Source organism: Oratosquilla oratoria, chromosome 3 (assembly GCF_046742065.1).
Source record: "Oratosquilla oratoria isolate Oo_2021 chromosome 3, ASM4674206v1, whole genome shotgun sequence".
Lineage (NCBI taxonomy): Eukaryota > Metazoa > Arthropoda > Malacostraca > Stomatopoda > Squillidae > Oratosquilla > Oratosquilla oratoria.
The window spans coordinates 19683690-19711189 of NC_134779.1; the positions used below are offsets into that span (position 1 = coordinate 19683690).

The 27500-nt window shown below is 38.6% G+C and overlaps 2 protein-coding genes across 3 annotated transcripts in view; both read right to left on the bottom strand.

Annotated features, from left to right (window-relative positions):
- Window positions 1–27500, bottom strand: part of LOC143019537 (carbonic anhydrase-related protein 10-like) — a 946303-nt gene that overhangs the window by 128620 nt on the left and 790183 nt on the right. The window lies entirely within an intron of this gene.
- On the bottom strand, window positions 9952–19034 carry LOC143019532 (uncharacterized). Its single transcript, XM_076175243.1, has 2 exons — window positions 18919–19034; window positions 9952–12478 (listed from the first exon to the last, which is right to left on the bottom strand). The coding sequence occupies exons 1-2, from the start codon at window positions 18948–18950 to the stop codon at window positions 10714–10716; spliced, it is 1797 nt and encodes a 598-aa protein (XP_076031358.1). The 5' UTR covers window positions 18951–19034; the 3' UTR covers window positions 9952–10713.

Consider the following 27500-nt stretch of genomic DNA (forward strand, 5'->3'; position numbering starts at 1 on the left):
CTGTTTCATTTTCTCCTTTGACTAATGATAACAGAACTTCTTTATATGTTTTTACTTTATTTTCTGCCACTGGTTTACTTTCATTATTCATATTTCCTTCTTCATTTTTCTTCTTTCTCTCGTTATCTGTCTCATACATTTTTCTTTCATTTTCATTTCCACTGTATTTCTTTCCTTTTTCAGGCCCATTATCCTGAACTTCAGCAGGCGGGGAGCGAGACATCCTTAGCCTTGGAGGCACATACTTTTCATGATTTCTTTTCTTTTCATTTTCAAGCTTTCTCGGTTGTTTTCCATCATCTTCAATAATATTTCCTTTTTCTTTTTTAGGGCCCATTTCTTCAACATCTACTGGAAAACGGCGAGACCCAACAGGTTTTACGTCTTCATACTTTTTATTATTTATATTATTTTCATCATTTCTCCTTTTGAAACATCTTTCATTATTATTACTTTCTTTTCCAGGGCCCCTGCTTTGAACTTCACCAGTACAAGGGCGCAACCCTAATCCAGAAGATTCTTGTTCAAAGAAAAAATCTGCCAAGTCCCTGGCAACTGGTTCTACAAGGGTGTTTACACTGAAAAGTTTGTATGCATATATCTGAATATAAACTTCTCCATCACTGTTTCTGGAAGCCATGGTCCTCTTCAAAAACTTCCCATCCTCAGAGAGTTCTTCCTTCAGGACGCGGAAGGCTTCCACACCTTCGGAAGCGCCAGGAGAGAAAGAGCCTGAAGTCGTCATAAAGCTCCTCAAAAATACCTGAAGACGGACAGAGCCTGACCACAACGTCTCAATAAAGCCTATGAGGACAGATTGACGCTTAAAATCCTGGCGCCAATGATTTTATTCAAGTTAAAGTGATTTGTACGTGTTATGGAAATTATACACATATAATAGTTATAGTTAAGCTTAACAAAATTGTTTGGATGGTAGGAATCTAGGTCTACCTACAAAGTCCAATTGTTCAATTAGTATAGAAAGTTACAATATCCAAAATATTTAGGACAATTCTTCTCAACATTTGCAAAATAGTTTTAACTCATAGACAACCACAACATTCGCTTCAGTAAGCACACACGCATATACAATCACACACGAGATTATTCAATTCACACAACCTTATACCGCTCTTAAAATATTTCACATTAGTGAAGTTGCAAAGAAGAAAAGAGAATCACGCCCACGCGCGCACACACACACACATAAGAAAAAAAAGAAAAAAAAGAAAAAAAAAAACAGAAATAGCCTAATCTGAAACTAGTTTCAGCATGTACACAAAGATATTGGCACGCGAATACAAAGGAAAACAAATGCTGAATCGATTACAGATATCGTTAAGTGACTGAATGGTTCTTGCTTCGGTTCTCAATCGCGTATATCATTTACACAGTACTCTCGGGCCACACCAGCTCCCGCCCTAAGTAATCAAATAACTCTCTTACGGCCGAAGGAGCACATAGAGAAGTTTGGCAATAGCAAAAAAAAAAAAAAAAAAAAAAAAAAAATAAAAAAAAAAAAAAAAAAAAAACAGAATGGCCAACGAATTACTAACCATGTAGTGAGCGCTGAAACAATTGCTTCCTTTAAGAGAAGATGAGGTAACATTATGGATAAGGATGAAATGTGGTAAGAGACGCATAACTGCCTAGTGCGGGCCATAGGGTCTCTTGCAGTCTCCTCCATTCTTTGTTCTTATGTAACTAACTGATAAGGAAGAGGTGATTAGATTTATATAAGTATTTTTTTTTTTTTTTTTTTTTTTTTTTTTTTTTTTTTTTTTTTTTTTTTTTTTTTTTTTAAAGAATACCACCGTCAGTCTTCCACTCTAATTAACTTACCATCTCACCATCCCTAAGATGAACAAATAACGCGTTGGACGTTTGACCACTTCTAACGCCATAACGCTATGGTTAAGCGTCCAACGAGTTATTTGTTCACCTTAGGGATTTTAGCCATTGTATCAATTGGGATGAAGCTAAAGTAATTGTTAGGAGTAATTCTTATTTGAATAGAAATATCATAGAATCCAGTCTGATCAAGGATACATTTGTTAATAATTTAAATCTAAGTCATGGACTGTACAGATTGGATAAATTTATCAACAAAATTTTAAACCAAACTCTCGGGACTCTGAGCCCATAGGTCACGGGGAGAGCTACCCTACTCTGAGTATATGTACTTGAAAACTTTTTCTGTACCTGTACCTTGAAAAATAGACGAAAGCGCTCGGCCTCCTTATGGTTATTTCCCTTGTGGTTTTACTGCACACACACACACACACACACACACACACACACATATATATATGTATATATATATATATTGTACATATATATATACATATACATATATATATATCTATATATGTGCATTATTTTTCCTTCCTTGGGTGAAGACGGATGGCAGGAGTTGAGTTGTAGTATAGTGTCTATCTTAATAATAGAGACTGCAAATTAAGGGGGGACTGAACACCTTGAATCATGAAATTCTCATCCAAAAATAGAAATTTAGATATGGGCATTTTCCAATAATATAAACATCCAAAAAGCAAAATACGAACGACTTTTTCCTACCCGGCGTAATGCAGGGAGTTTAAAGTTTCCAGGGAGGCGTGTCAATGTAAATGGCTCACGCAAGAATAGGCCCTAAATGTCTATAAATATGCTTTGTTTTCGCTTGTCTAATTCCATGAAATGGCTATATTTTGTACGTCTGGCATCAGCGTGACTTCCTCTTCCGTGTGGTGTGCACAACACGCTTCAAGCCTAAGTTATCCATCAAACATCAGGGTACATTGATGCATAAACATCTAACTGACTGTGGCGATATTGTGTTCCTGTACCGCTGTTTGCCTTATTTCCTGGACATTACTACACTTACTAGATGTCCAATCATCAACTGCATCACGATGAAGAGGAAAACCAAGGAAAAGATGAAAAAACTGAGCCAAAAGTGGAATGAAAGTTGTGCTAGAAGGAGGGCAATTGCGTGAGAGGCTTGGGGGAGGGATGCCAACGACTCGCGCGTCACCACCACCACCACCTCCACTGCCAACACCATCTCCACCACCAAATACCACCACACCTGACAACACAGCTGACAAAGTGCTTTCTTCCAAATGAAGAGAAGAAGATGAGGGAAATTCAGGAGGAGGAAGAGAAAATAGCTGGCGAAGGAGAAACATACGGGGCTGGGTTCGCATCTGTGTAGGATCAAACACCTTTTTGGTAAGCCTTGTCATTGAGCAGAGGAAAGGGGCTCATTGTTGGTCAAAATAAACCACTCAGGAATGATTTGACAAAGTGATGACGCCCCAGCAGTGAGGTTTTATACCGGTAAAAACGCAAAATCTTCAATTATGAAAAGGACAGCTTGACGAGTAACAAATACATTTTAAGGTAATACATATAGTAGATATGTATATATGTGAAAATATCTACTGTTAACGTATTCAATATACATTATATAATAATGTGAGTGAATATAATGAAAATCACACAATAAATAACAGAGATATACAATGCTGAAAACTTTAAACGCTCGTATCTCAAAACCACAAATATTTGCAATTAAAAATATCCCAATTTTTTTCAATAATTTGTAGCAGCCTGAAAATGCTTTTGGTGGTGTATAATAGGTATATCTTTATTTCCACCCCTGTTTTTATATATATATATCTTGAAAAACAGGGCGACAGGCTCCATCTAAGTGGAAAATCACAAATAAAGGGGGACGTAAGTGACCATACTTACGACACCTATATCTCACGTCGTATAGCGAATAAATAAAAAAAAGGTGTAAAAGTGTTTATAGGATCTTTGAGTATTACCATTAAAAAGCAGAAGTCTGTAATAAAAAAACCACGTAAAAAAACACGTTATGAAATCATAATTTTATGACGTCATAACTTTATTACGTCAAGACGTAGCAAGTTCTTGGGTTCATAAAGTATTTCTATCCATATTCTAAACAAAACCTGAAATTTTCAAGTTGAAAAACTATACACTTTTTTATAAGATTTTTTTTGTTTTTTTTGTTAAGGAGTTCAGTCCCCCCTTAATTCCAATGGCACCAGACGATTTGATTCAGCCAAAAATAGTTTTTACTCCTGTATAAGGGAGGAGAACGAATTATGTTTTCTATTTCGAAACCAACGTTCGTCTAACTTCAATATGGCGGATGAGCGCACCAAGTGCTTTCGTTCCTGCACCAGGTCCTGCTGGTCTCCGGCTCTCGGCGCCCGACCTCAGTCCTTCGGCCAACAACCTCCAGTTTGAGTGTTACCAGTTGGGCAAAATTTCTTGGTAACTGGAGAGAGAAAGAGAGAGAGAGAGAGCGAGAGAGAGAGAGCAAATAGAGGAAGAAAGAGATAGAGAGAGAGAGAGAGAGAGAGAGAGAGAGAGAGAGAGAGAGAGAGAGAGAGAGAGAGAGAGGAGAGCGAAGGGAGTTAGAGGAAAGAGAGAGGAAAGAGAGGGAAAAAGAGAGAGAGAGAGAGAAGGGGAGAGAGATGAGGAGAGAGAGGTGAGACAGACAGATGGGGGGAAGACACAAACACACACACAGAAACGATTATATTTTTATTGTGGTTGACGCCTCATCATTTTATTCAGCTCAGAAACTTTCTGTCAGACAGACAGACCTACAGAGGTACAAAAACCGCCTGGATAACAATTCGCCTGCCACTGACAAGCCACAGCCTTTGTATTCGTTGTCGCCAGGCCATTTTATTCATCTGGGAGGAGTCTCCAGCAATGAGGGTGATCGTACTGTATTCTAGAGACTTTTATTTCTTTCAAAATGTCTTATTCAGCTGAGGGAAACTATTTACAACAGACCCTATCTTATCATTACCATGAATGATACCATTACCATTTTTAACGTTTTCTTCATTTCTGGTCATTACATTTCTCTTTTTTTCAGTTCTTTAAATGCAGTGTTGAAGAATTTCCTTTTGGATTCTTGGTTTCCAACCACGCTCTCTCAGCTTGACGACGTCCTACAGAAGATATCTCATTCTATTACTCTTCAACTTTTTCTCCACAATTTCATTGATGGAGGAGTATATACTGTTGACGAACTGGGCTCCCACGGGCGATGCCTTATAATTATTTTGTCCATTTTTCATATATTCTCATATGATTTCTACATACTTTCTATATATATTTTTGGCAGCTATTTTTCTCGTTTTTTTCAGTTCTTGAGATGGAAGGCTTACTTGCGGCAATGAGGAACTTCTTTTGGGATTCTTGGTTTCCAACCACGATCCCTCAGTTCCACGATGTCCAACAGAAGATACCTCATTCTACAACTCGTCAATTTTTTCTCCACTATTTCCTTGATGGAGGAGTATATATCGTTGACGACCTGGGTTCCCACGGGTGATACCTTGACCGACTGGTCAAGTTTCTGTCCAGCGGTCTCCAGAAGGGCGCAAACGGCTTCCAGAGATCCTTCGTCTCCTTTTTTGAGGAGCGTCTTCGTGCAAAGTGCGACCCTTCTGGATTCAAAAATACCCTCCAGGCAAAGGCTAGCAATGAATGAGCACAGGGAGACATACTGCTTCCTGTTCGCTATGGAAATCAATTCCTGATCTGCGTTCTGATTCTCTCCTGAGGGGGTTAAATTTTCGGAGACTTCAAATAGGCCTTTGCACTGTATTCCGAGGTTGGTTCTATAGGCGTCAGCACTTTCTTTTGACAGTTTTTTCAACAATAAAGTGCAGAGTTGCGCGTAAGTTCTCGCGTAGAACTGCTGACGTATCGCAAACTCTGTCACTACTGCCGCGGCACTTTCAACTCTTGCCGGCTTTTCTACGAGGAGCGCACATATTTGACCAGAAACTTTCTCAAAATTTTTGGGAGACAATTTATTCAATAGGGACTTCAAGGAGCCCAGCCCTGTGGCTTCCCTGTCAAAGTGCTTTAGACACTCTTTTGTGTTGGGGGAGCCACACTCATTCGTGCTCATGTTGCCTTGTCTCTCTCTCCAGTTCTTCGGAGTCGGAATCACGCGCACTGCACCCGTGGGAACATGGCACGAGCGAGGTGCCTCAGGGACCAGTGTAGGACCTGCATTGGCGAGCTCGACTCTTCTGTCGTTTTCGCTCCGCATTTCAGGTCTTCCCTTACCAGGTACAGTTTCTGTTCTTTTTTTATCATTTCCATACTTTTCTGCTTCATTTTCTCCTTTATTTAATGATAACAGAACTTCCTTGTATGTTTTTAATTTATTTTCTGCCACTGGTTTATTTTCATGATCTATATTTCCTTCTCCATTTTCCTTGTTCCTCTCATTATCTGTCTCATACATTTTTCTTTCTTTTTCATTTCCACTGTATTTCTTTCCTTTTTCAGGCCCATTTTCATGAACTTCAGCAGACGGGGGGCGAGACATCCTTAGCCTTGGAGGCACATACTTTTCATGATTTATTTTCTTTTCACTTTCAATCTTTTTCTACTGTTTTCCATCACTTTCAATAACATTTCCTTTTTCTCTTTCAGGGCCCATTTCTTGAACATCTAATGCAAAAGGGCGAGACCCAACAGGTTTTATGGCTTCATACTTTTTAGTATTTATATAATTTTCATTACTTCTTCTTTTTAAACATTTTTCATTATTATTATTTTCTTTTCCAGGGCCCCTGCTTTGAACTTCACCAGTACAAGGGCGCAACCCTAATCCAGAAGATTCTTGTTCAAAGAAAAAATCTGCCAAGTCCCTGGCAACTGGTTCTACAAGGGTGTTTACACTGAAAAGTTTGTATGCATATATCTGAATATAAACTTCTCCATCACTGTTTCTGGAAGCCATGGTCCTCTTCAAAAACTTCCCATCCTCAGAGAGTTCTTCCTTCAGGACGCGGAAGGCTTCCACACCTTCGGAAGCGCCAGGAGAGAAAGAGCCTGAAGTCGTCATAAAGCTCCTCAAAAATACCTGAAGACGGACAGAGTCTGACCACAACGTCTCAATAAAGCCTATGAGGACAGATTGACGCTTAAAATCCTGGCGCCAATCATTTTATTCAAGTTAAAGTGATTTGTACGTGTTATGGAAATTATACACATGTAATAGCATTATAGTTAAGCTTAACAAAAGCGTTTGGTTGGTAGGAATCTAGGTTTACCTACAAGGTCCGATTATTCAATAAGTATAGAAAGTTACAATATCCAAAATATTTAGGACAATTGTTCTAAACATTTTCAAAATAGTTTTAACTCATAGACAACAACAACATTCGCTTCAGTAAGTACACACGCATATACAATCACACACGAGAGAGAAAAGAACTTTATACCGCTCTTAAAAAATTTCACATTAGTGAAGTTGCAAAGAAGAAAAGAGAATCACGCACGCACACACACACACACACACACATACAAAAAAAAAAAAAAAAAAAAACAGAAATAGCCTGATCTAATACTCGTTTCAGCATGTACACAAAGGTATTGGCACGCGAATACAAAGGGCAACAAATGCTGAATCGTTTACAGATATCGTTAAGTGATTGAATGGTTCTTGCTTCGGTTCTCAATCGCGTATATCATTTACACAGTACTCTCGGGCCACACCAGCTCCCGCACTAAGAAATCAAATAACTCTCTTACGGCCGAAGGAGCACATAGAGAAGCTTGGCAATAGCCAAAATCAAAGGAAAAAAACCAACAGGGTGGCCAACGAATGGAATAAGTCTTAGTAACCATGTAGTGAGCGCTGAAACAATTGCTTGCTTTAAGAGAAGACGAGATAACTTTATGCATAGGGATGAAAGGTGGTAAGGGACACATAACTCCCTAGTGCGGGCCATAGGGTCTCTTGTAGTCTCCTCCATTCTTTGTTCTTATGTAACTACCCGACACGGAAGAGGTGATTAAGATTGGCTCTAAGGTACGTATATTCTCGACTATCGTGTTCTTTTTGTTATGAGCATTACTCCAGCTATGGTTCTATTCTATAGTACATGAGAATATAAGAATGAGGCAGACTGCAAGAGACCATAAGGCCTACACTAGACAGTTCCATGTCCATTACCACCTATAATCCCCATCCACAAAGTTATCTAACCTTCTCTATGTAGTTACTTAGTCTATTCTATTCGTTAACCACTCTATTGGTACACCAACTCTAGCAAATTTTCTTCTTCAATCTAATTTATATCCATTACTGTCCTGCCCTGTCTTAATATTTTTCTTAGTTTAGTGGTTTTTACCCGTTTCTGTTCGTGTTACAGTTTTCTCCTACCAACTCCAGAATATAGATGAGACTACCCCGTCCATTCATGGGAAAGGAAAAATGTATAAAAAAAAAAAAATTATATATATAGAGAGATCTGATTGAATTGGGTAAATTCTATAGTAGTTAATTAAGGTTCACTTTAGCTGAAAGAAAATAAGTTAGATTCTAATTCATTGTTCTCCATGACTTCCTACATTCTTATATGAGGCGTCCAGAAACAAAGGGGCATCCCCGCCACTCTTACTGGTGTCGAATGAAGTACGGATCGTGAAAGGATTAAGCCTTATCTATATGTATATGTCCGTACCGAACTCGAAACCAGTGAAAGTGCTTCTCTGTTTCTGGACGCCTCATGTGGTTGTGTGGTCCTAACATCTCACAGTGACATTAAAGAGAGAGAAAAAAAAAAAAAAAAAAAAATCCTTATATAAATCTTATATAAATCCTTGGAAGGGAAAGGTTTCTATAAGGAAATATTTTTTAAGGAATACCACCGTAAGAATCTTACGGTGTTATTCTTAAAAAATATTTCCATAAGTAAATATTACCTTTCCAAGGATTTATATAGAATTTATACAAGAATACTACCGTTAGTCTTCCACTCTGATTAATTCACCATCTCACCATCCCTAAGATGAACAAATAACGCGTTGGACGTTTCACTACTTCTAACGCTGTAACGCTATGGTCAAACGTCCAACGCGTTATTTGCTCATCTTAGGGATTTCAGCTATTGTAATAATTGGGATGAAGCTAAAGTAACTGTTAGGAGTAATTTTTATTTCAATAGAAATATCATAGAATCCAGTCTGATCAAGGATACATTTGTTAATAATTCAAATCTAAGTCATGGATTGTACAGATTGGATGAATTTGTTATTAAGAAAATTGTAAACCAAACTCTCGGGACTCTGAGCACATAGGTCAAGGGGAGAGATCTACCCTATCCTCTGCGTATATATACTTGTCTCTTTTTCGGTACCTGTACCTTGAAAATGTCTGAATAGACGAATGCCCTTCATTTCTGTTATTTTCCTAGAGGTTTTTCTGCATATATATATTTATATATATATATATATATATATATATATATATATATATATATATATATATATATATATTGAGACATTGTGACAAGTTGAAAAAGGTGGAAAAAGAGAGTCACGGGTCTCTTTCCGAGTTAATTCCTGACCGGTTTCGCTTGTAGCTTCTTCAGAAGAAGCTACAAGTGAAACCGGTCACGAATAAACTCGGAACGAGACCCGTGACATATATATAGCCAAAAATAGTTTTTACTCCTGTATAAGGGAGGAGAACGAATTATGTTTTCTATTTCGAAAGCAATGTTCGTCTAACTTCAATAGGGCGGATGGGCGCACCAAGTGCTTTCGCTCCCGCACCAGGTCCTGCTGGACACCGGTTCTCTCTCGGCGCCCGACCTCTGTACTTCGCCCGACAACTGACAGTTTAAGTCTTACCAGTTGAGCAAAACTTCCTTGGTAACTAATGAGAGAGAGAGAGAGAGAGAGAGAGAGAGAGAGAGAGAGAGAGAGAGAGAGAGAGAGAGAGAGAGAGAGAGAGAGAGAGGAGAGCGAAGGGAGAGGAAGGAGAGGGAAAAAGAGAGAGAGAGAAGGGGGGAGAGAAGGGGAGGGAGAGAGGGAGGAGACAGACAGAAAGGGAGGAAGACACAAACACACACAGAGAATCGATTATATCTTTATTGTGGTTGACGCCTGATCATTTTATTCAGCTCAGAAACTTTTTGTCAGACAGACAGACCTACAGAGGTACAAAACCCGCATGGATAACAATTCGCCTGCCACTGACAACCCACAGTCTTTGTATTGGTTATCGCCAAGCGATTTTATTCATCTGGGAGGAGTCTCCAGCAATGAGGGTGATCGTGCTGTATTCTAGAGATTTTTATTTCTTTGAAAATGCCTTATTCAGCTGAGGGAAACTATTTACAACAGACCTTGTCTTACCATTACCATGAATGATACCATTACCATTATTAACACTATTTTCTTACTTTCCGGCCTTTTTTTTTTTTTTTTAATGCAGTATTGAGGAATTTCTTTTGGGATTCTTGGTTTCCAACCACGCAACCTCAGTTCGACGATGTCCAACAGAGGACATCTCATTCTATTGCTTGTCAACTTTTCTCCACTATTTCCTTGATGGAGGAGTATATAGTGTTGAAGACCTGGGTTCCCACGGGTAATGCCTTGCCCGATTGGTCCATGATGATTTTTTCCTTTTTCCATATCTTTATTCCTCATATTTTCTTATACCGCGGCTATTCTCTTCCAGGCATTTGTTCATTTTTCTATTACTTTTCCCTTATATATTTTTACAGAGACTATTTTCCATAATTATTTTTTCCGTTTTACAAATATAATCATATGATTTCTATTTTCTATATATATTTTTGGCCGTTATTTTTCTCGCTTTTTTCAGTTCTTGAGATGCAAGTCTTACTTACGGCACTGAGGAACTTCTTTTGGGATTCTTGGTTTCCAACCACGCTCCCTCAGTTCCACGATGTCCAACAGAAGATACCTCATTCTACTGCTCGTCAACTTTTTCTCCATTATTTCCTTAATGGAGGAGTATATACTGTTGACGACCTGGGTTCCCACGGGTGATGCCTTGACCGACTGGTCCACTTTCTGTCCAGCGGTCTCCAAAAGGGCGCAAACGGCTTCCAGAGATCCTTCGTCTCCTTTTCTGAGAAGCGATCTGATGCAAACTGCGACCCTTCTGGATTCAAAAATGCCCTCCAGGCAAAGGCTAGCAATGTATGAGCACAGGCCTACATACTGCTTTCTGTTCTTTATGGAAATCAGTTCCTGTTCCGCGTTCAGATTCTTTCCTTTGATGTTTAAATTTTCAGAGACTTCAAATAAGCGTTTACACTGTATTCCGAGGTGGGTTCTATAAGCGTTAGCACTTTCCTTTGGCAGTTTTTTCAACAATAAAGTGCAGAGTTGCGCGTACGTTCTCGCGTAGAACTGCTGACGTATCGCAAACTCTGTCACTACTCCCGCGGTAGTTTCAACTCTTGCCGGGTTTTCGACGAGGAACGCACATATCTGACCAGAAACTTTCTCAAAATTTTTGGGAGATATTTTATTCAATAGGGACTTCAAGGGGCCCAGCCCTGTGGCTTCCTCGTCAAAGTGCTTTCGACGCTCTTTGGTGCTGGGGGAGCCAGACTCATTCGTGCTGATGTTGCCTTGTCTCTTTCTCCAGTTCTTTGGAGTCGGAATGACGCGCACTGCACCCGCGGGAACATGGCACGAGCGAGGTGCCTCAGGGACCAGTGTAGGACCTGCATTTGCGGACTCGACTCTTCTGTCGTTCTCGCTCCGCTTTTCAGGTCTTCTCTTACCAGGTACAGTTTGTGTTCTTTTTTTATCATTTCCATACTTTTCTGCTTGATCTTCTCCTTTGTCTAATGATAGCAGAACTTCCTTGTATGTTTTTAATATATTTTCTGCCACTGGTTTATTTTCAAGATCCATATTTCCTTCTTCACTTTTCTTGTTTTTCTCATTATCTGTCTTACACATTTTTCTTTCATTTTCAGTTCCACTGTTTTTCTTTTCATTTTCAGGCCCATTATCCTGAACTTCAGCAGGCGGGGACCGAGACATCCTTAGCTTTGAAGGCACATAATTTTCATTATTTATTTTCTTTTCATTTTCAAACTTTCTCGATTGTTTTCCATTGTTTTCAATAATATTTCCTTTTTCTCTTTCAGGGCCCATTTCTTGAACATCTACTGGAAAAGGGCGAGACCCAACAGGATTCATGGCTTCATACTTTTTATTATTTATATCATTTTCATTATTTCTCCTTTTTAAACATTTTCCATTATTATTATTTTCTTTTTCAGGGCTCCTGTTTTGAACTTCATCAGTACAAGGGCACGAACTTAATCCAGATGACTTCTGTTCAAAGAAAAAATCTGCCAAGTCACTGTCAACCGGTTCTACAAACATTTTTATACTGAAAAGTTTGTATGTATGTATTTGAATACATACATCGCCCTCGGTGTTTCTGAAAGCCGAAGTCCTCTTCAAAAACTTCCCATCCTCGGAGAGTGTTTCGTTCAGGAGGCGGAAGGCTTCCACGCCTTCGGAAGTGCCAGAAGAGAAAGAGTCTGTAGTCGACATAAAGCTCCCCAAAAGTACCTGAAGACGGTCCGAAAGCCTGACCGGAACGTCTCTACCAAACCTATGATGAAGAATGACACTTAAAGTCCTGGCATCATATTATTTTATTCAAAACAAGGTGATTCGCACGTGTTATGGAAATTATATACATGTATTAGTTATAGTTAAGGTTACCAAAATTGCTTGGTTAGTAAGATTCTAGGTTTACTTACAAGATCCGATTGTTCAATAAATATAAAAGGTTTCAATATCCAAAATATTTAGGAAAATTGTTCTCTTCATTTGCAAAATAGTATTAACTCATAGACAATCACAACATTCGCTTTAGTAAGCACACACGCATATACAATCATAGATAAATAGAGAGAGAGAGAGAGAGAGAGAGAGAGAGAGAGAGAGAGAGAGAGAGAGAGAGAGAGAGAGAGAGAGAGAGAGAGGGGGGGGGAGAAGAAAACAACCTTATACCGCTCTCAAACGCTTTCACATAAGTGAAGTTGCGAAGAGGAAAAGAGAATCGCACACACACACACACACACACACACACACAAAACTCATCTAAAACTCGTTTCAGCATCTATACCAAGGTATTGGCACGCGAATACAAAGGGCAACAAATACTGAATCGTTTACAGATATCGTTAAGTGATTGAATGGTTCTTGCTTCGGTTCTCAATCGCGTATACCATTTACACAGTACTCTCGGGCCACACCAGCTCCCGCCCTAAGAAATCAAATAACTCTCTTACGGCCGAAGGAGCACATAGAGAAGCTTGGCAATAGCCATTATCAAAGGAAAAAACAAACAAACAAGAGTGGCCAACGAATGGAATAAACTTAGTAACCATGTAGTGAGCGCTGAAACAATTGCTTGCTTTAAGAGAAGATGAGATAGATTTATGGATAGGGATGAAAGGTGGTAAGGGATATGGAACCGCCTAGTATAGGCCTTATGGTATCTTGCAGTCTCCTCCATTCTTTGTTCTTATGTAACAAACCGATACGGAAGAGGTGATTAAGGCTGGCTCTAATGTACGTATATTCTCGACTACTTTCGTGTTGTTTTTGTTATGAGTATCACTCTAGCCATACTTCTATTCTATTATATAGTAGATAAGGAGAATGGAGAATGGAAAATATGTGGAGAAAGAGGAAAAGGGCAGAAGGTAGGGAGCTACTTAGAATGAACTGCTTAAATGAGAAAGAAAAGGAGAAGGAGTATAAGAAGAAGCTGAGAGAGGAATGGGAGGGAGTGAAGGATAGAGTAGAACTAGGAGTGGAGGAGGAATGGGGATGGTTCAAGGAGGGAGTCATAACGTGTGCAAAGATGGTGCGTGGAACAAGGAGGGCGGGAGGAAATAGAAGGAAGGGTAATGAGTGGTGGGATGAGGAAGCAAAGAAGGGTGTAGAAGAGAAGCAGGCTTTCATAGATTGGCTACAAATTAGGACGAGGGAATCGTATGAGAGGTACAAAGTAAATAGAAGGGAAGTTATGCATAAGATAAAGGAAGCAAAGAGGAGAGCAGATGTGAAATGGGGTAAGAGTAGGACAGAAAATTTTGAAAGTAATAAAAAGATGTTTTGGAAAGAAATTAAAAGACGAAGAGGAGGCGAATCAAGTACAGAAGAAAAGGTAAAAGGTGCAGATGGAGTGATGATAATGGAAGAGAAAGCAGTGAGAGGAAGGTGGGCAGAGTATTTTAGGGAGTTGTTAAATGTGAAGGAGGATAGGGAGGGAAAGGTATTTGCAGTGGGAAGCGCTAAGAAAATGAGAATGATAAGTGAGGAAAATGGAGGAGAAATAGGGAAAGATGAAGTGAAAGCAGCTGTTAAGATGATGAGAGCAGGAAAGGCACCTGGGTTGGATGGATGCCATGCAGAATGTCTGAAGAAAGGAGGTACAGTTATGGTGGACTGGCTGGTGAGGTTATTTAATGTTTGTTTCAGAGAGGGTAGAGTGCCGGAGGACTGGATGAGTGCCTGTATAGTTCCACTTTACAAGGGAAAGGGGGACAAGTGTAAGTGTAGTAGTTTCAGAGGGATCATCTTGTTAAGTGTAGTTGGGAAGGCTTATGGGAGGGCCTTGATTGAGAGGATTAGGAGAGGAACAGAGGGAGATATTGGTGAGGAACAGTGTGGATTTAGGACAGGTAGGGGTTGTGTAGATCAGATTTTTGTGGTACGACAGATATGTGAGAAAGCTATAGGAAAAGGTAAGGGTGTTTTTTGAGCTTTTATGGACCTGGAAAAGGCTTACGACAGGGTAGACATGAAGGCACTGTGGGAGGTACTGCAGATATATGGGATAGGAGTAGAGCTGTTAAGAGCACTCAAGAGTTTTTACGAGAGTAGTAGAGCTTGTGTTAGGATTAGAAGTGGAGAGAATGAGTAGTTTGAGGTAAAGGTGGGACTTCGTCAGGGATGTGATATGTCGACCTGGCTATTCAATCTATACATGGATGGGGTGGTGCGAGAGGTGAATGCAAGGGTAGTGGGTCAGGGGTTGGAGATGGTTAAAGAAAATGGAGAAAAGTGGGAGGTGAGCCAGTTGTTGTTTGCTGACGACACTGCGCTTGTAGCAGGATCAGAGGAGAGATTGAGGAAGTTAGTGACAGAGTTTGAGAAGTTGTGTGAAAGAAGGAAGCTGAAGATAAATGTGGGCAAAAGTAAGGTGATGAGATGTACAAGGGGAGAGAGTGATAGCAGGCTGGAAGTGAGCATTAAGGGTGAGAAACTGGAGGAAGTGGATAGTTTTAGATATTTGGGTGCGAATGTGGCAGTAAAGGGAAGAGTGGGGGTGGAGGTAGGTAGAATGTAGATTGAGAGAAGCGAGTAAATGTCTTGGTGGATTAAAAAGTGTAATGAGAAATAGACATCTGGGAATGGATACTAAGAGGAGGTTATATGAAGGAGTGATTGTGCCAACAGCATTGTATGGGGCAGAAACATGGAACATAAGAGAGGAAGAGAGGAGTTTGAATGTGTTTGAGGTGAAATGTCTGAGAAGTATGATAGGGGTTACTAGGTTAGATAGAGTGAGAAATGAGGAGGTGAGGAGGAGAACAGGGGTGGAAAGGGAACTGGGAGATTAGGTTGATGAAAGAGTATTACGATGGTTTGGACACATGGAAAGAATGAGTGAAGAAAGATTAGTAAAAGAGGTATGGAAGGCAGAGGTGGAAGGAAGGAATATGAGGGGGCGTCCTAGGATGAGATGGATGGATAGGGTGAAAAAGGCACTGCAAAAGAGAGGAATGTCTGTTGAGGAAGGACGGGAGAGGACAGAAGATAGGGGTGAATGGATGATGCTGTGATGCATGAGGGGGAGTGGGTGGGGGATGGGGGGTGAGGAAGTATGTATGAGAAAAAATTTGACGCAGCCCGAAGGGATTTCTCTCCGTCTTCTCCTTTTCTGCATGAGGGGACGGAGAGGGGGGGGGGGCGTAGCCGAATTTATGAAGCGGCCTTGCTGTGGATATGCTGTATCTTGCGACACTACTTCTGACCCAGGGCAGTGGACAGGATGCAGGGATGACCCATCATCCAGGAGGTGCCAAGATAAGAGGGAGGGAGGAGGGTGGAGGGGAGTGGAATATGTAGGGAATGGAATGGGTGGAAGTGGTTTCTATGCCTTTTTCTTTTTGGCTACCCCCGTGTAAGGGGGAAAAAGCCTTTGGTATATGTATGTATATATAAATATTATATAAATCCTTGGAAGGAAAAAATTTATATAAAGATATATTTTTTTTAAGAATACCACCGTAAGAATTTTACGGTGGTATTCTTAAAATCTTTCCTAATATAAATTAGTTACGGGAGAAACCACGCGCGGAGCCACTATCACGCATGTACTGTTTACATCCCCATCGCTTGCGGCCCGTTGGATTTGGTTTGGCTAAGTTTGAATGCTTGGAGCGTTGAGCGCATGCGCAGGGTATTCAAATTATCTTGTTGTTGTGCAAGTGTATGCCCAATTCTTCAAAAGCAAACCAATTTTCACCGATTTAAACGCAAATTATATTAAAATGTATATTATCCTTGGCAAATTAGTTTTCCGAGTAAAAATGTAAAAGTAAGGCATCTATATAAAAATATCTTAATTATATTCATGTTTTTGAGTCTTTTTTCTTTCGGAAATGAGCAATTTAAGATCGTAGGAACAAGTAGGAATGTACGCGCCAAGATCTAAGAATATAAGGTCTAACCACTTCCGACCGAATTTCGAGGGAGTTGGCGCAGCGGGCCCGTGAACGTCACCTGGCTGTTCAAAGTGGGGTTAGCGGGTCCTACAGCTGTCAGTTGAAGCTGGTCCGTCGTTCAAAAATGACGTCGCCTTCGCTCGCACCGCTCCACTCAGTTATATTCTGACAAATATTATATAAAATATATATATAAAATATTATAGTTCATGTCTATATATATGAATATATAATATATATGATATATAATATATATATATATAATATATAAAATATTATAGTTCCTGTCTTCCTTGGCGTTTCACAGTTTTCTTCAGTGTATCACAAAGAGAAAATGGACGCATCCAAAAGACGTCAGAAGGTGCGCAGAACTGCTCCAGCGGTTAGACCTGTTTACTTAGACCTTGGTACGCGCGAATCCACGATCATGGCGGATGTAATGTCACCACTATCTTTTTCCGACCCGTTCGAATGGGTACGATCAATTTGAATGGTTGTAGCGTTCAGCGCATACGCAGAATTATCAAATTGTCTTGCTGTTCTGCAAATGTATGCCTATTTCTTAAAAAAATAATAATAATAATAAATAAACGCAAATTTAGCTATTAGCCGTTGCAAATTAGTTCGAGTAAAAATTTAAAGATAAGACACCTATATATAGTATATATGAATTTTTAAATATAATCGTATTTTTTTTTAGCCCATTTTCTCTTGGGAACGAAAGATTTTAAGATCGTTGATAATGAAACTGCTGTGCCTCAATCGTCAACATGTAGGCATGTTCTCCGATACTTAGTCGTGTTTGGTAACGCATGACATGTCGGAGATACTAAGCTGTTATGGTATGAATTTTAAGATGGACAGGCTATGCTATACCTATTACATAACCGGCTATAGCTATGATAGCAAGTATATGAAATAACTATTAATAATATGATCAGTATTCCATGTCATGTCCCATGTCCGTGACCATGAGAGATCTGAGATCTCAAGACTAGTGGAGGTCTAGAGGCTAGACTTAAATGTTCCTCTTGGTTTCATGAGGTGTTTATTCAGATTGTCATGATTATAGATAACACGATTAAACAAAATAACTCCTTCGAAAGTAAAAAGACTTTATTCATTTTTCTATTTCAGTAAATTGGTGTAAAAAATAATTCACCGATTTCAACATAAATTTAAGTTAGGTATTAGAATAGTTGCAGAACTGACTGGTTAGTGTACCGAGAGGCAATCTAAGAGTAAGGGCTAAGGCACCTATATATGCACTTTTTAATGTGATGGTAGAGTTCTTTTGGGTGCGCATACATTACATTACACGTACATTACATTGATGGAACATGTTACATGGTAGGTATTAGTATGAATAGTACAAAAGGAAGGCCCTACATTGTTTTTGACATGCTCAGGTGATTTGTTGACCCATAAAACCTTCGCATGCCAAGTTGCATGTAAATTGGGCCAGAGGTTTGGATTTTATAGATGATTATCTTTAAGTGACAATAGTTGCCATGGCAACATGAAAGGTGTTGGTAAGAATAGTATAAAAGGAAGGCCCTACGTTGTTTTTGACATGCTCAGCTGATTTGTTGACCCATAAAACCTTCATATGCCAAGTTGCATGTCAATTGGGCCAGGGGTTTGGATTTTATGGATGATTATCTCTAAAGTGACCATAGTTGCCATGGCAACATGAAAGGTGTTGGTAAGAATAGTATAAAAGGAAGACCCTCCATTGTTTTTGACATGCTCAATTGATTTGTTGACCCATAAAACCTTCATATGCCAAGTTGCACGTCAATTGGGCCAGGGGTTTGGATTTTATGAATGATTATCTCTAAATTGACAACTTAATAGTTGCTATGAAAAGGCAAATTTTGTATGATTGAGATGTTCTACATTGTTTTTGACATGCTCACGTAATTTGTTGACCCATAAAGCCCAAGTATTCTAAATTTCAATAAAATTGGACCAGTGGTTTAGAGTTTGTGTTTATTTCTTTACCAAAATCTTTACAAATTATCACCTTTAATTCTACCCTTTTGTTATGGTCAAGTCTAGCAAAAAATTCGGGATAAAGAAATAATTTAAAAAATCGTATCTCCCTTATTTTTCTATTTAAAAAATTAAATAGTATTTTGTTTCTAATGAAATTGTCTTTCATATGCAACAAGAATTTAAGGGATAAAATTTGTTTGAAAAATTTGTGCCCCTGCCTATATAAATCTTTCTCTTCCAAGGATTTATATAAGGAAATGTTTTTTTTAAGAATACCACTGTTAGTCTTCCACTCTGATTAACTCACCATCTCACTCCCACGATGTAAGCAAGAAGCATGCAGCGGGTCCCCTCAATCGAACTCACAACCACCTGCTCATCAGTTCGACAAGGTATCCACTGGGCTACCGCGCGGCACACTGATTGTCGTCGTAAATGCGTAATATTAAATATATCAACGTCTCGTCGTCGATGTCACCAACATGCACTGATGTCTCTATTATTTCCACTAGTACATTACCCATGCTTAAGCTTTGAATAAATGCCTTTTTTAATATTTCATTTATCGAAAGGATGTGCTATATAGGTGAATAAAATCGTCTGTCCTTAGCCAGAATAAAACTACCTTGATAATTTTTTGCAACGACGTGACGTCATGTCGGACGCGCTGAAACGTGAAGTCATGTCGTGCTCATACAATGCAATAATAACGTTTTAGTGAATATAAATAATCTACTCGCGTTCAAATACTCTATGTCATCTTCTTTTATTTCTAAGTCCATTACCTGTGAATTTGGAACATTTTATTCAATGTGTTTGAAATAGTGACAGAGTTTATTTTCTTAATTTATTACTATTATTTTTCCGCATCCGACCTAAATATTCGCGCGCGCAGTTCTCTTGAGAACCGACGATCTTAAAAGAAGCCCCACGCTATGGTGAAGAGGACGCTACAGATCAGGACAATAAAGAATAATTACCATAAAATTACCAACTTTAACCAAATCTATTTGTAGTCCTTTTTTTTTTGTAATGAATGGAATAAACTTCCTGCACAGGTAGTGCAATGTAGTTCAGTTCGAAGCTTTAAGAATCATTTAGATAAACACCTAAGCAAGATGCTGTAATGATTATAATTTATTTTATATTATTTGTTTTTGTTTTGTTATTATTTGTCTGTTTGATTTTCATTTATTATTAGTTATATGTCAATTTATCATTATTTACTATTTACCTGTTTGTTTATTATTTAACACCTATGCACTTATTAATGTATTTTATTTGTTATTTACATTATTATAGTTTTTATTTATTATTTTATAAGTATTATGATTTTTTTCGCATCCGACCTAGATATGGACTAAAAGGTCTCCTGTCGGCATGCTCCGCCTTTGTAATCCTTTGTAATCTAATTTTATCTAACCTATCCTAAACAAAATAGCTTAAATATATGACAAGGAGTAGTTACTGAATGTAGGATATCACTGTGTGTGTGTGTGTGTGTGTGTGTGTGTCTGTGTGTGTGTGTATATATATATATATATATATATATATATATATAAATATATATATATATATATATATATATATTATATATGATATATATATACATATATATTATATTATGATACATACATATATATATATATATATATATACATATATATAAAGTATATATATATTACATATATATATATATATATATATATTATATACATTTATATATGTATATATATATATATACATATATACAGTTATATATGTACACACACACACACATATATATATATATATATATATATATATATATATGTGTGTGTGTGTGTGTGTGTGTGTGTGTATGTCTGTGTATGTGTGTGCGTGTGTGTGTGTATGTAGACAGATAACTACGTAGAAGTCGTATGGTTATTTATTCCTTTGGCTATATGCTAGTCATCTCTTCTACTCTACTATAAAATTCTCATATTAACTTTGCCCTGTTGACGTAAAAACTTTATCTCAATTTGAAAGTCCACTTAAATTAAATATTTCATTAGAGTACACAGTCGTCTGTGGCTAAGACATATAAACGTTCCAAACCCTATAGTGTTCTTCATTTTTCGTTTTTTCCTTCTTCTTGGAAAAGTGAAAACTAGTAGAGGAACTGTCAGGTTTTTTTTTTTTTTTTTTTTTTTTTTTTTTTTTAAAGATGGAAAATGCTTTGGTCTACATTCACCTGAAGGCAATCTTCTTCAACAAACATCATTGTTTATATGTACACAAATACTCTAAAGGGCCTTCTTTGAGATCCTGTCTCGGTTTTGAAGACATTCCAAGCACTGAAAAGACACGTGTCAATTTGTGTTTGTCCTTCCCTACCGAGTGGTGCTTTATCTTCTAATCCCACCTGCCTGTTCTCTTTCAGTTGTTTGTGATCCCTTTGGTAGAATCATGACGATACTATCAAGGAAATAGGCAAGAACGGGTTAACCAACACAGAGGTTAACATTTGGTTGCTTTAAAAGAAGGTTAAATAATTATATGGAGAGGGATGAGAGGTAGTAAGGGACACAGAACTGCTTAGTGTAGGGTTTATTGTCTTTTACATTGTGTGTGCGTGTGTGTGTGTGTGTGTGTGTGTGTGTGTGTGTGTGTGTGAGGGAGGGAGAGAGAGAGAGAGAGAGAGAGAGAGAGAGAGAGAGAAAGCTGCATGAGCTACATGAAATCGCCTGTACTTAGTCGGAACACGGATCACATCGCCACCTCGAAGGGGATGACTGTTCGTACACCAGAGGCCATTCATTGTCTCGACGAGCACAGAACATTCTTTGAGTCCGGCCTCATGCAGTTCATGATGTACACTTGTATCTACGTTGGCGTGTGGCGTCTTACGGGAAAACATTATTTTCCGATACAGGTTATCAAATATGTATTCACGTTGCTGATCTGTGGCTACAATGCACCAGCCATTGCGATATTTATAAATGGAGAGAAGTATATTTTTCCTCTAAACCAATGGACACTGGAACAGTCAGATCTTATTTTTCATTTATTAATTAATCTATTTATTCATATATTTATTCAAAACATGGGGTTAAACGTCTCATGCACAGTTAGGACGTAGATCTTTTTTTACGACGAGATGTATCACGACAGGATAATCTGTATTTATCAATTCTATAAATAATATGATTTTTGCTTGGTTATGAAAAAAATTCAGAAAAGACATTGTTATCTTTACTTTCACTTTTTTCCTAAAAAAAAAAAAAAAAAAAAAAAAAAAAAAAAAATGTTCCATGAAAGGTTGGATTTTTTTTTTTTTTTTTTGGTAGTGCGAGGATTCGCCCTCGACTTCGTGATTTCATCGAAGTCCTGCCGCCAAACCCTTCCTCGCCAATTCAAGAAATAAAAAGGTTCTTCGTCGTTGTTTACGTGTGTACACAAACTATGTTTGCACCCAGTGTGTGTGTGTGTGTGTGTGTGTGTGTGTGTGTGTGTGTGTGTGTGTGTGTGCGTGTGTGTGTGTGTGTTTTGGGGGGTGAGGTTGGAGGATGGGGGTCACTGTTGGGGTGGGCATTGCAGTCGGTGTGGCGTTTACGGTGGCCTTAGGCCCTGTTCACATTAGCGGTTTGAACCGCGCGGAAAACGCGGCGGTACCGCATAGATAAGAAAAAACTGTGCGGTTGTGTGTGAACGCCTGCAATGACTTACATCGTAATTGAACCACCACGGCTCAAATCGCGGCGGTTGACACCGTTAGTGTGAAGAGGGCCTTAAACTTGGCGAAATAGGTCATCCTTTTCATTACTCAAACTCTCCACACGCACTCCTGTTGTTCATGTAGAATTTTTAGATATTTTTTTGCCTGTTACGTATAGCATTACCATTAATTAATCAATATCCTTTCCATTCGGTTAGTTCACTCCTTTCCTTTCCAATTAGATTAATTTTTCCTCTCCCATCAATCACTCTTCAGCCATGCTGTTGTTTATTCTCCTCCAATAATGCGGTATGCTTCTGTTTCCCTGTCTTCTCTCTCTCTCTCTCTCTTTCTCTCTCTCTCTCTCTCTCCACCCCCCTCTCTCTCTTTCCCCCTTATTTTCTATTGTTTACCTTCCTTCAATAATGCGCTATGTTTGTGTTTTCTTGTCTTCTCTTTCTCTCTCTCTCCCTCTCTCTCTTCCTCTCGCTCTCTTTCCGCTTTATTCTCTGTTATTTATCTTCCTCCAATAATGCGGTATGCTTATGTTTTCTTGTCTTCTCTTTATCTCTCTCTCTCCCTCTCTCTTTCTCTCGCTCTCTCTCTCTCTCCCTCTCTCTTTCTCTCGCTCTCTCTCTCTCTCTCTCTTTCCGCTTTATTTTCTGTTATTTATCTTCCTCCAATAATGCGGTATGCTTATGTTTTCCTGTCTTCTCTTTATATCTCTCTCTCTCTCCACCCCTCTCTCTCCCTCTCTCTCTCTTTCCGTTTTACTCTATGTTATTTATCTTCCTCCATTAATGCGGTATGCTTATGTTTTCCTGTCTTCTCTTTATCTCTCTCTCCACCCCCCCTCTATCTCTCTCTCTCTCTCTTTCACATTCTCTCTCTTTCCGCTTTATCTTCCGTTCTCTCATCCTTATTGTACCGTCTTCTTTAAGCCTTATATTTATTTTGATATTCTGTCTTTTGTCAGTCTTTTCACAAGGGCCACCTTCTCAAAAGTTCTCATTATCCTCTCTACTTTAACCCATTCAACTCCGATGACAAGATGTCTTGTCATTTGGTCAAATAAAACAAAAAATCATAAAACACCAAAATGTTTGATCAAACACCAGAAAAATATGACGTCAATCTTCGCTTCGCTGCGAGCGAAGCGAGGATTGACGTCATATTTTTCTGGTGTTTGATCAAACATTTTGGTGTTTTATGATTTTTTTGTTTTATTTGACCAAATGACAAGACATCTTGTCATCGGAGTTGAATGGGTTAAACTTTTTTTTGTCTTACTCTTTCGTATAGTGATATCAAACCAATTTTATTCTAACCTTACTTTTCACACACACAATCCTCACCAATCACTATCCTTCCGTCTATTCCAGACATTTGCACTTGACTTACAAACTTCTACACTGATTCTACTGTGCTTCCTGCCATATCTACTTTTATTTTCAATGACAAGTTTATTCTTCGTCACAGTTATTAAAAATTCTTTCACATTTTTATTCTATTTCCGAATTATTCTGAAGAAAGAAACTTGAGTTTGTATGTGTTTAGCTATTGGGGGGGAGAACTTGTTGGCGGAAAAAGAAATGGAACGTACGATGAAACGTAAACAAACAGGGACAAGAGGAAGAAAGGCGGCGAGCGGCGAGCGAAGCGAGGACTGACGTCATATTTTTCTGGTGTTTGATCAAACATTTTGGTGTTTTATGATTTTTTTGTTTTATTTGGCCAAATGACAAGACATCTTGTCATCGGAGTTTAATGGGTTAACAGACAGGGTGTGAGGAGGAATGAAGACTTCAGTCATTACAAAAACAAGAACGACAGAGTTCGAACTGAACATAAAGTTTTTCCCTGAATGAGAACAAACATGTGGATTATATAACTGTGTTAGAAACTATATAGTTATGGCATTGCGTAGATTTTTTATCATTATTATTATCATTAATAATAATAATAATAATAATAATAATAATCATAATAATAATGATGATGATTTTATTTATTCATTTACATAATAACATAAGCATGAAAGAGACTGCAAGAGACCATAAGGCCTACACTAGGCAGCTCCGTATCCATCACCACGTGTCATCCCCATCCATAAAGTTGTCTAATCGTTTCTTAAAACAACTGATAGTTTCAGAGCTTACTACATGGTTGCTAAATTTATTCCATTCGTATTTATTTTTATTTCGTTTATTTATTTTTTAGCTCTAATCTCGATGGTGTTGAATGGGGCTGAATTATAATTCATCCCCATACAACACCTGGGGTAGCTCTGGGGTAGTTCATATAAAACATGTTAGAGGATTATTTGAGGAATGTCTGTCGAATTAGAAAAACACATGTCATACCAAAGAGAGACGCGTAGAGAAAGTGTACAAAACAAGTGAATACGGTGTAAAACATAAGAGCAGGGACTTGTTGAGGTGGTTTATTGATGGGGGACAATGGAGGGAAAGCCTGTTTGGCAAAACGAGTTTGTGTAGCGAGGGTAGAAGGTTAAGGGGTGGGGGTGGTGAAGGCTAGATTCGGTTAGGTTAGGTTCTTTTTTGGTTCTGTCAGATTAGGTTGGGTTAGGTTAGGTTAGATTAGGTTAGGTTTGGTTAGGTCAAGGGATAGAGGTGGAGGAATACTAGCAGGAGGTAAAACATGGAAGACAATGGTGCAGTGAAAAAAAAGGAACACAGAACGTGGTACTGGACGAAGAAGAATGAAAACAGGATAGACGAAACAGTAGGCAAACAAGAATCGAAACACAAGAAATCGGAGATTTCAATATTTCTGTTCTTTCGTGATTTTTTTTTTTCCCTGCTCGGCTAGTATGTGGAAGAATGTAAAAATCCTCTTCCTTTCCTTTAATGTTTTGGTCTGAGAGGCTGGGGTTCTCACCTTTCATGAGTCCTTCCTAAGTGTATAATCTGAACCCCTCCTCTTCTTCTCCACCCTCAACCTCCGCTTCTCCAAGAACCAAAAGACCTCATGATGGCTTGCTCTTCTTCAAGGTTCCATTTCACAGTGTCCCTCCGTTCGCGCCATCATCTGGATGAAGAACATTCGCCTCTTTTGACACCGGGTTTTCATTGTTTAATGCTTCAGTCTTCAAATAGTATGCTCCACGTTCCTAAAGGGCTTCAACTTTTGTTTCCAGATGCGCATTTTCTGGAAGAATGTTTGGTAAAAGTTCGTAAAGGAGCTGGAGGCACCGTGAAAGAGAGAGAGAAAGAGAAAAAAAAAAAAAAAAAAGTTACTGCCGCGTCCTGCATTTTTCGACAATAAGAACGAGGCTTTGAGAGCCTCCATGTAAAGAAAAACCAAAACGCATTGCAATGTTTTTCGAGTTAGTGTAGGACTGAAGAGGACCAGATTATCTCATTGTGCTGAATAGATTCTCCCAAACCCATCTCTCTCTCTCTCTCTCTCTCTCTCTCTCTCTCTCTCTCCACCACTTGTTGGAAACGCCGAAACTGCAGAAGTCTCAGAGATGAGAGAAGCTCAGATAATACTAAGATGACCTCTGGGTCCTGAGCATAACCCACATCTCCTCCACTCTCAATTCCTCATCCTCTCACACAGTCTCCCCTCCTCCTCCTACCCCCTCCTCCCTTCGTTCTTCCTCGCATTCGCTTAGTTATGGGTTCGAATCCCGCACTCCTCTCCGATTTCCAGCAGTGACTGTGACCTTTCCCAACAGTCCCTAAAGCGCATACACATACAAACCTCCTAGCATTGGCTCGTCATCTTCTTACACCGTCACTACCAATATCACCGTCACTGCTACTATTATTATACATACCACCGCTACCAATTACCAACCTTCTCCTCCTCCTCCTCCTCTTGGTCTTCTCCCCCTCTTTCTCCACCACCAACACTCCCATTACATTTGCTACTACTACCGCCCTTCTCCTTCTTCTCCTCTTCGTCTTCTCCCTCTCCTTCTCCACCACCACTACTTTTGCTAGTATCACAACTTCCTCCCTCTCCTCCTCCTCCTCCTCTAATTCTTTTATTTTTCCTTCTGTTATCTATTGTTTTTCTTCCGGCATTCCTTCACAAATTTTTATTCTACCTCCTCGTCTTATTGTCCTTCTTCCTTTTTCTTCTTCTCTTTCTGTTCCGTGTCCTTCATGTCTCCCAACTCTTGTATCTCCTCTACATCCTCCTCCTCCTCATCTTATTCGTCTCCAACTTCCTCCTCCACCTCTTTCTATTCTTATTGTGTTTCCTCTACTTCTGCTGTTTCTTTCCTTTCATCCTCCCCCACCATCACCACCTCCTCCTTTTTCACCTCCTCCTCCTCTTCCCCCTTGTTCGTCTCGTCCTCTTCTTCACCTTCTCCTCTTCTTCTTCACCACTGGTTTCAATAAAGACGAAAACATGTAAAAAAAAATATGTCCATTCTATAGAGATCTCCAGCGTCTTGTTATGACTTCAATTTCAAGTCACTTTAAATACAAATATAATATTTCAAATCTAAAAAACCAGTATTACACAACCTTCCACTTCATTAACAACTTGTTCGAATATAATTTAGTGTAGATCAGGGGAGGCCAAAGCAAATCAGCTGATTTAAGTGAGAAATAAATAAATAAATAAATACATAAATAATAAAATCTGTTTTAACTCCTTTAAATACTCCCAAACTTTATCATTCCAATACCAAATACCCTAAATAGTAATCATGTACGTTGTTTATTTTTCTAATTAAAAAATCTAACTATACAAGATCTTACACTTAATTGGGATACCGATTTGGGCATATACACTGGACAGAAGAGTGTGCAGTATTTTTTTTTCAATGTCATTCCTTGATTTTTTGCACTATATAATTCTCAGAAATAAAAATCGAGTTTCTAATAACACCAAGCTAGATTTTACGGGCAGTCAAAATATTTTCATATTCCAAACGAAATAAGAGGGTAATCATATAAGGAAGAAAACAAAATGATAGAATCAAAACATTGAAATTACCATATAATTTAAAGTCATAATTTTCATTTATTGGATTCACGACTAACAATTTGAATTATTTCGTAAGACGTTGAAAATAAAGACACAAAGAAAGAAAAAATACACTCTTATTAAATGGAAATATATTTCTTGGAATTCAAACATTGTAACTCCATTAACTTTTTGGGTTGATACATAATGTTGCTTCAACGAGGTGCAACTCTTAAGAATTGCATTTCAATTCTCTCATA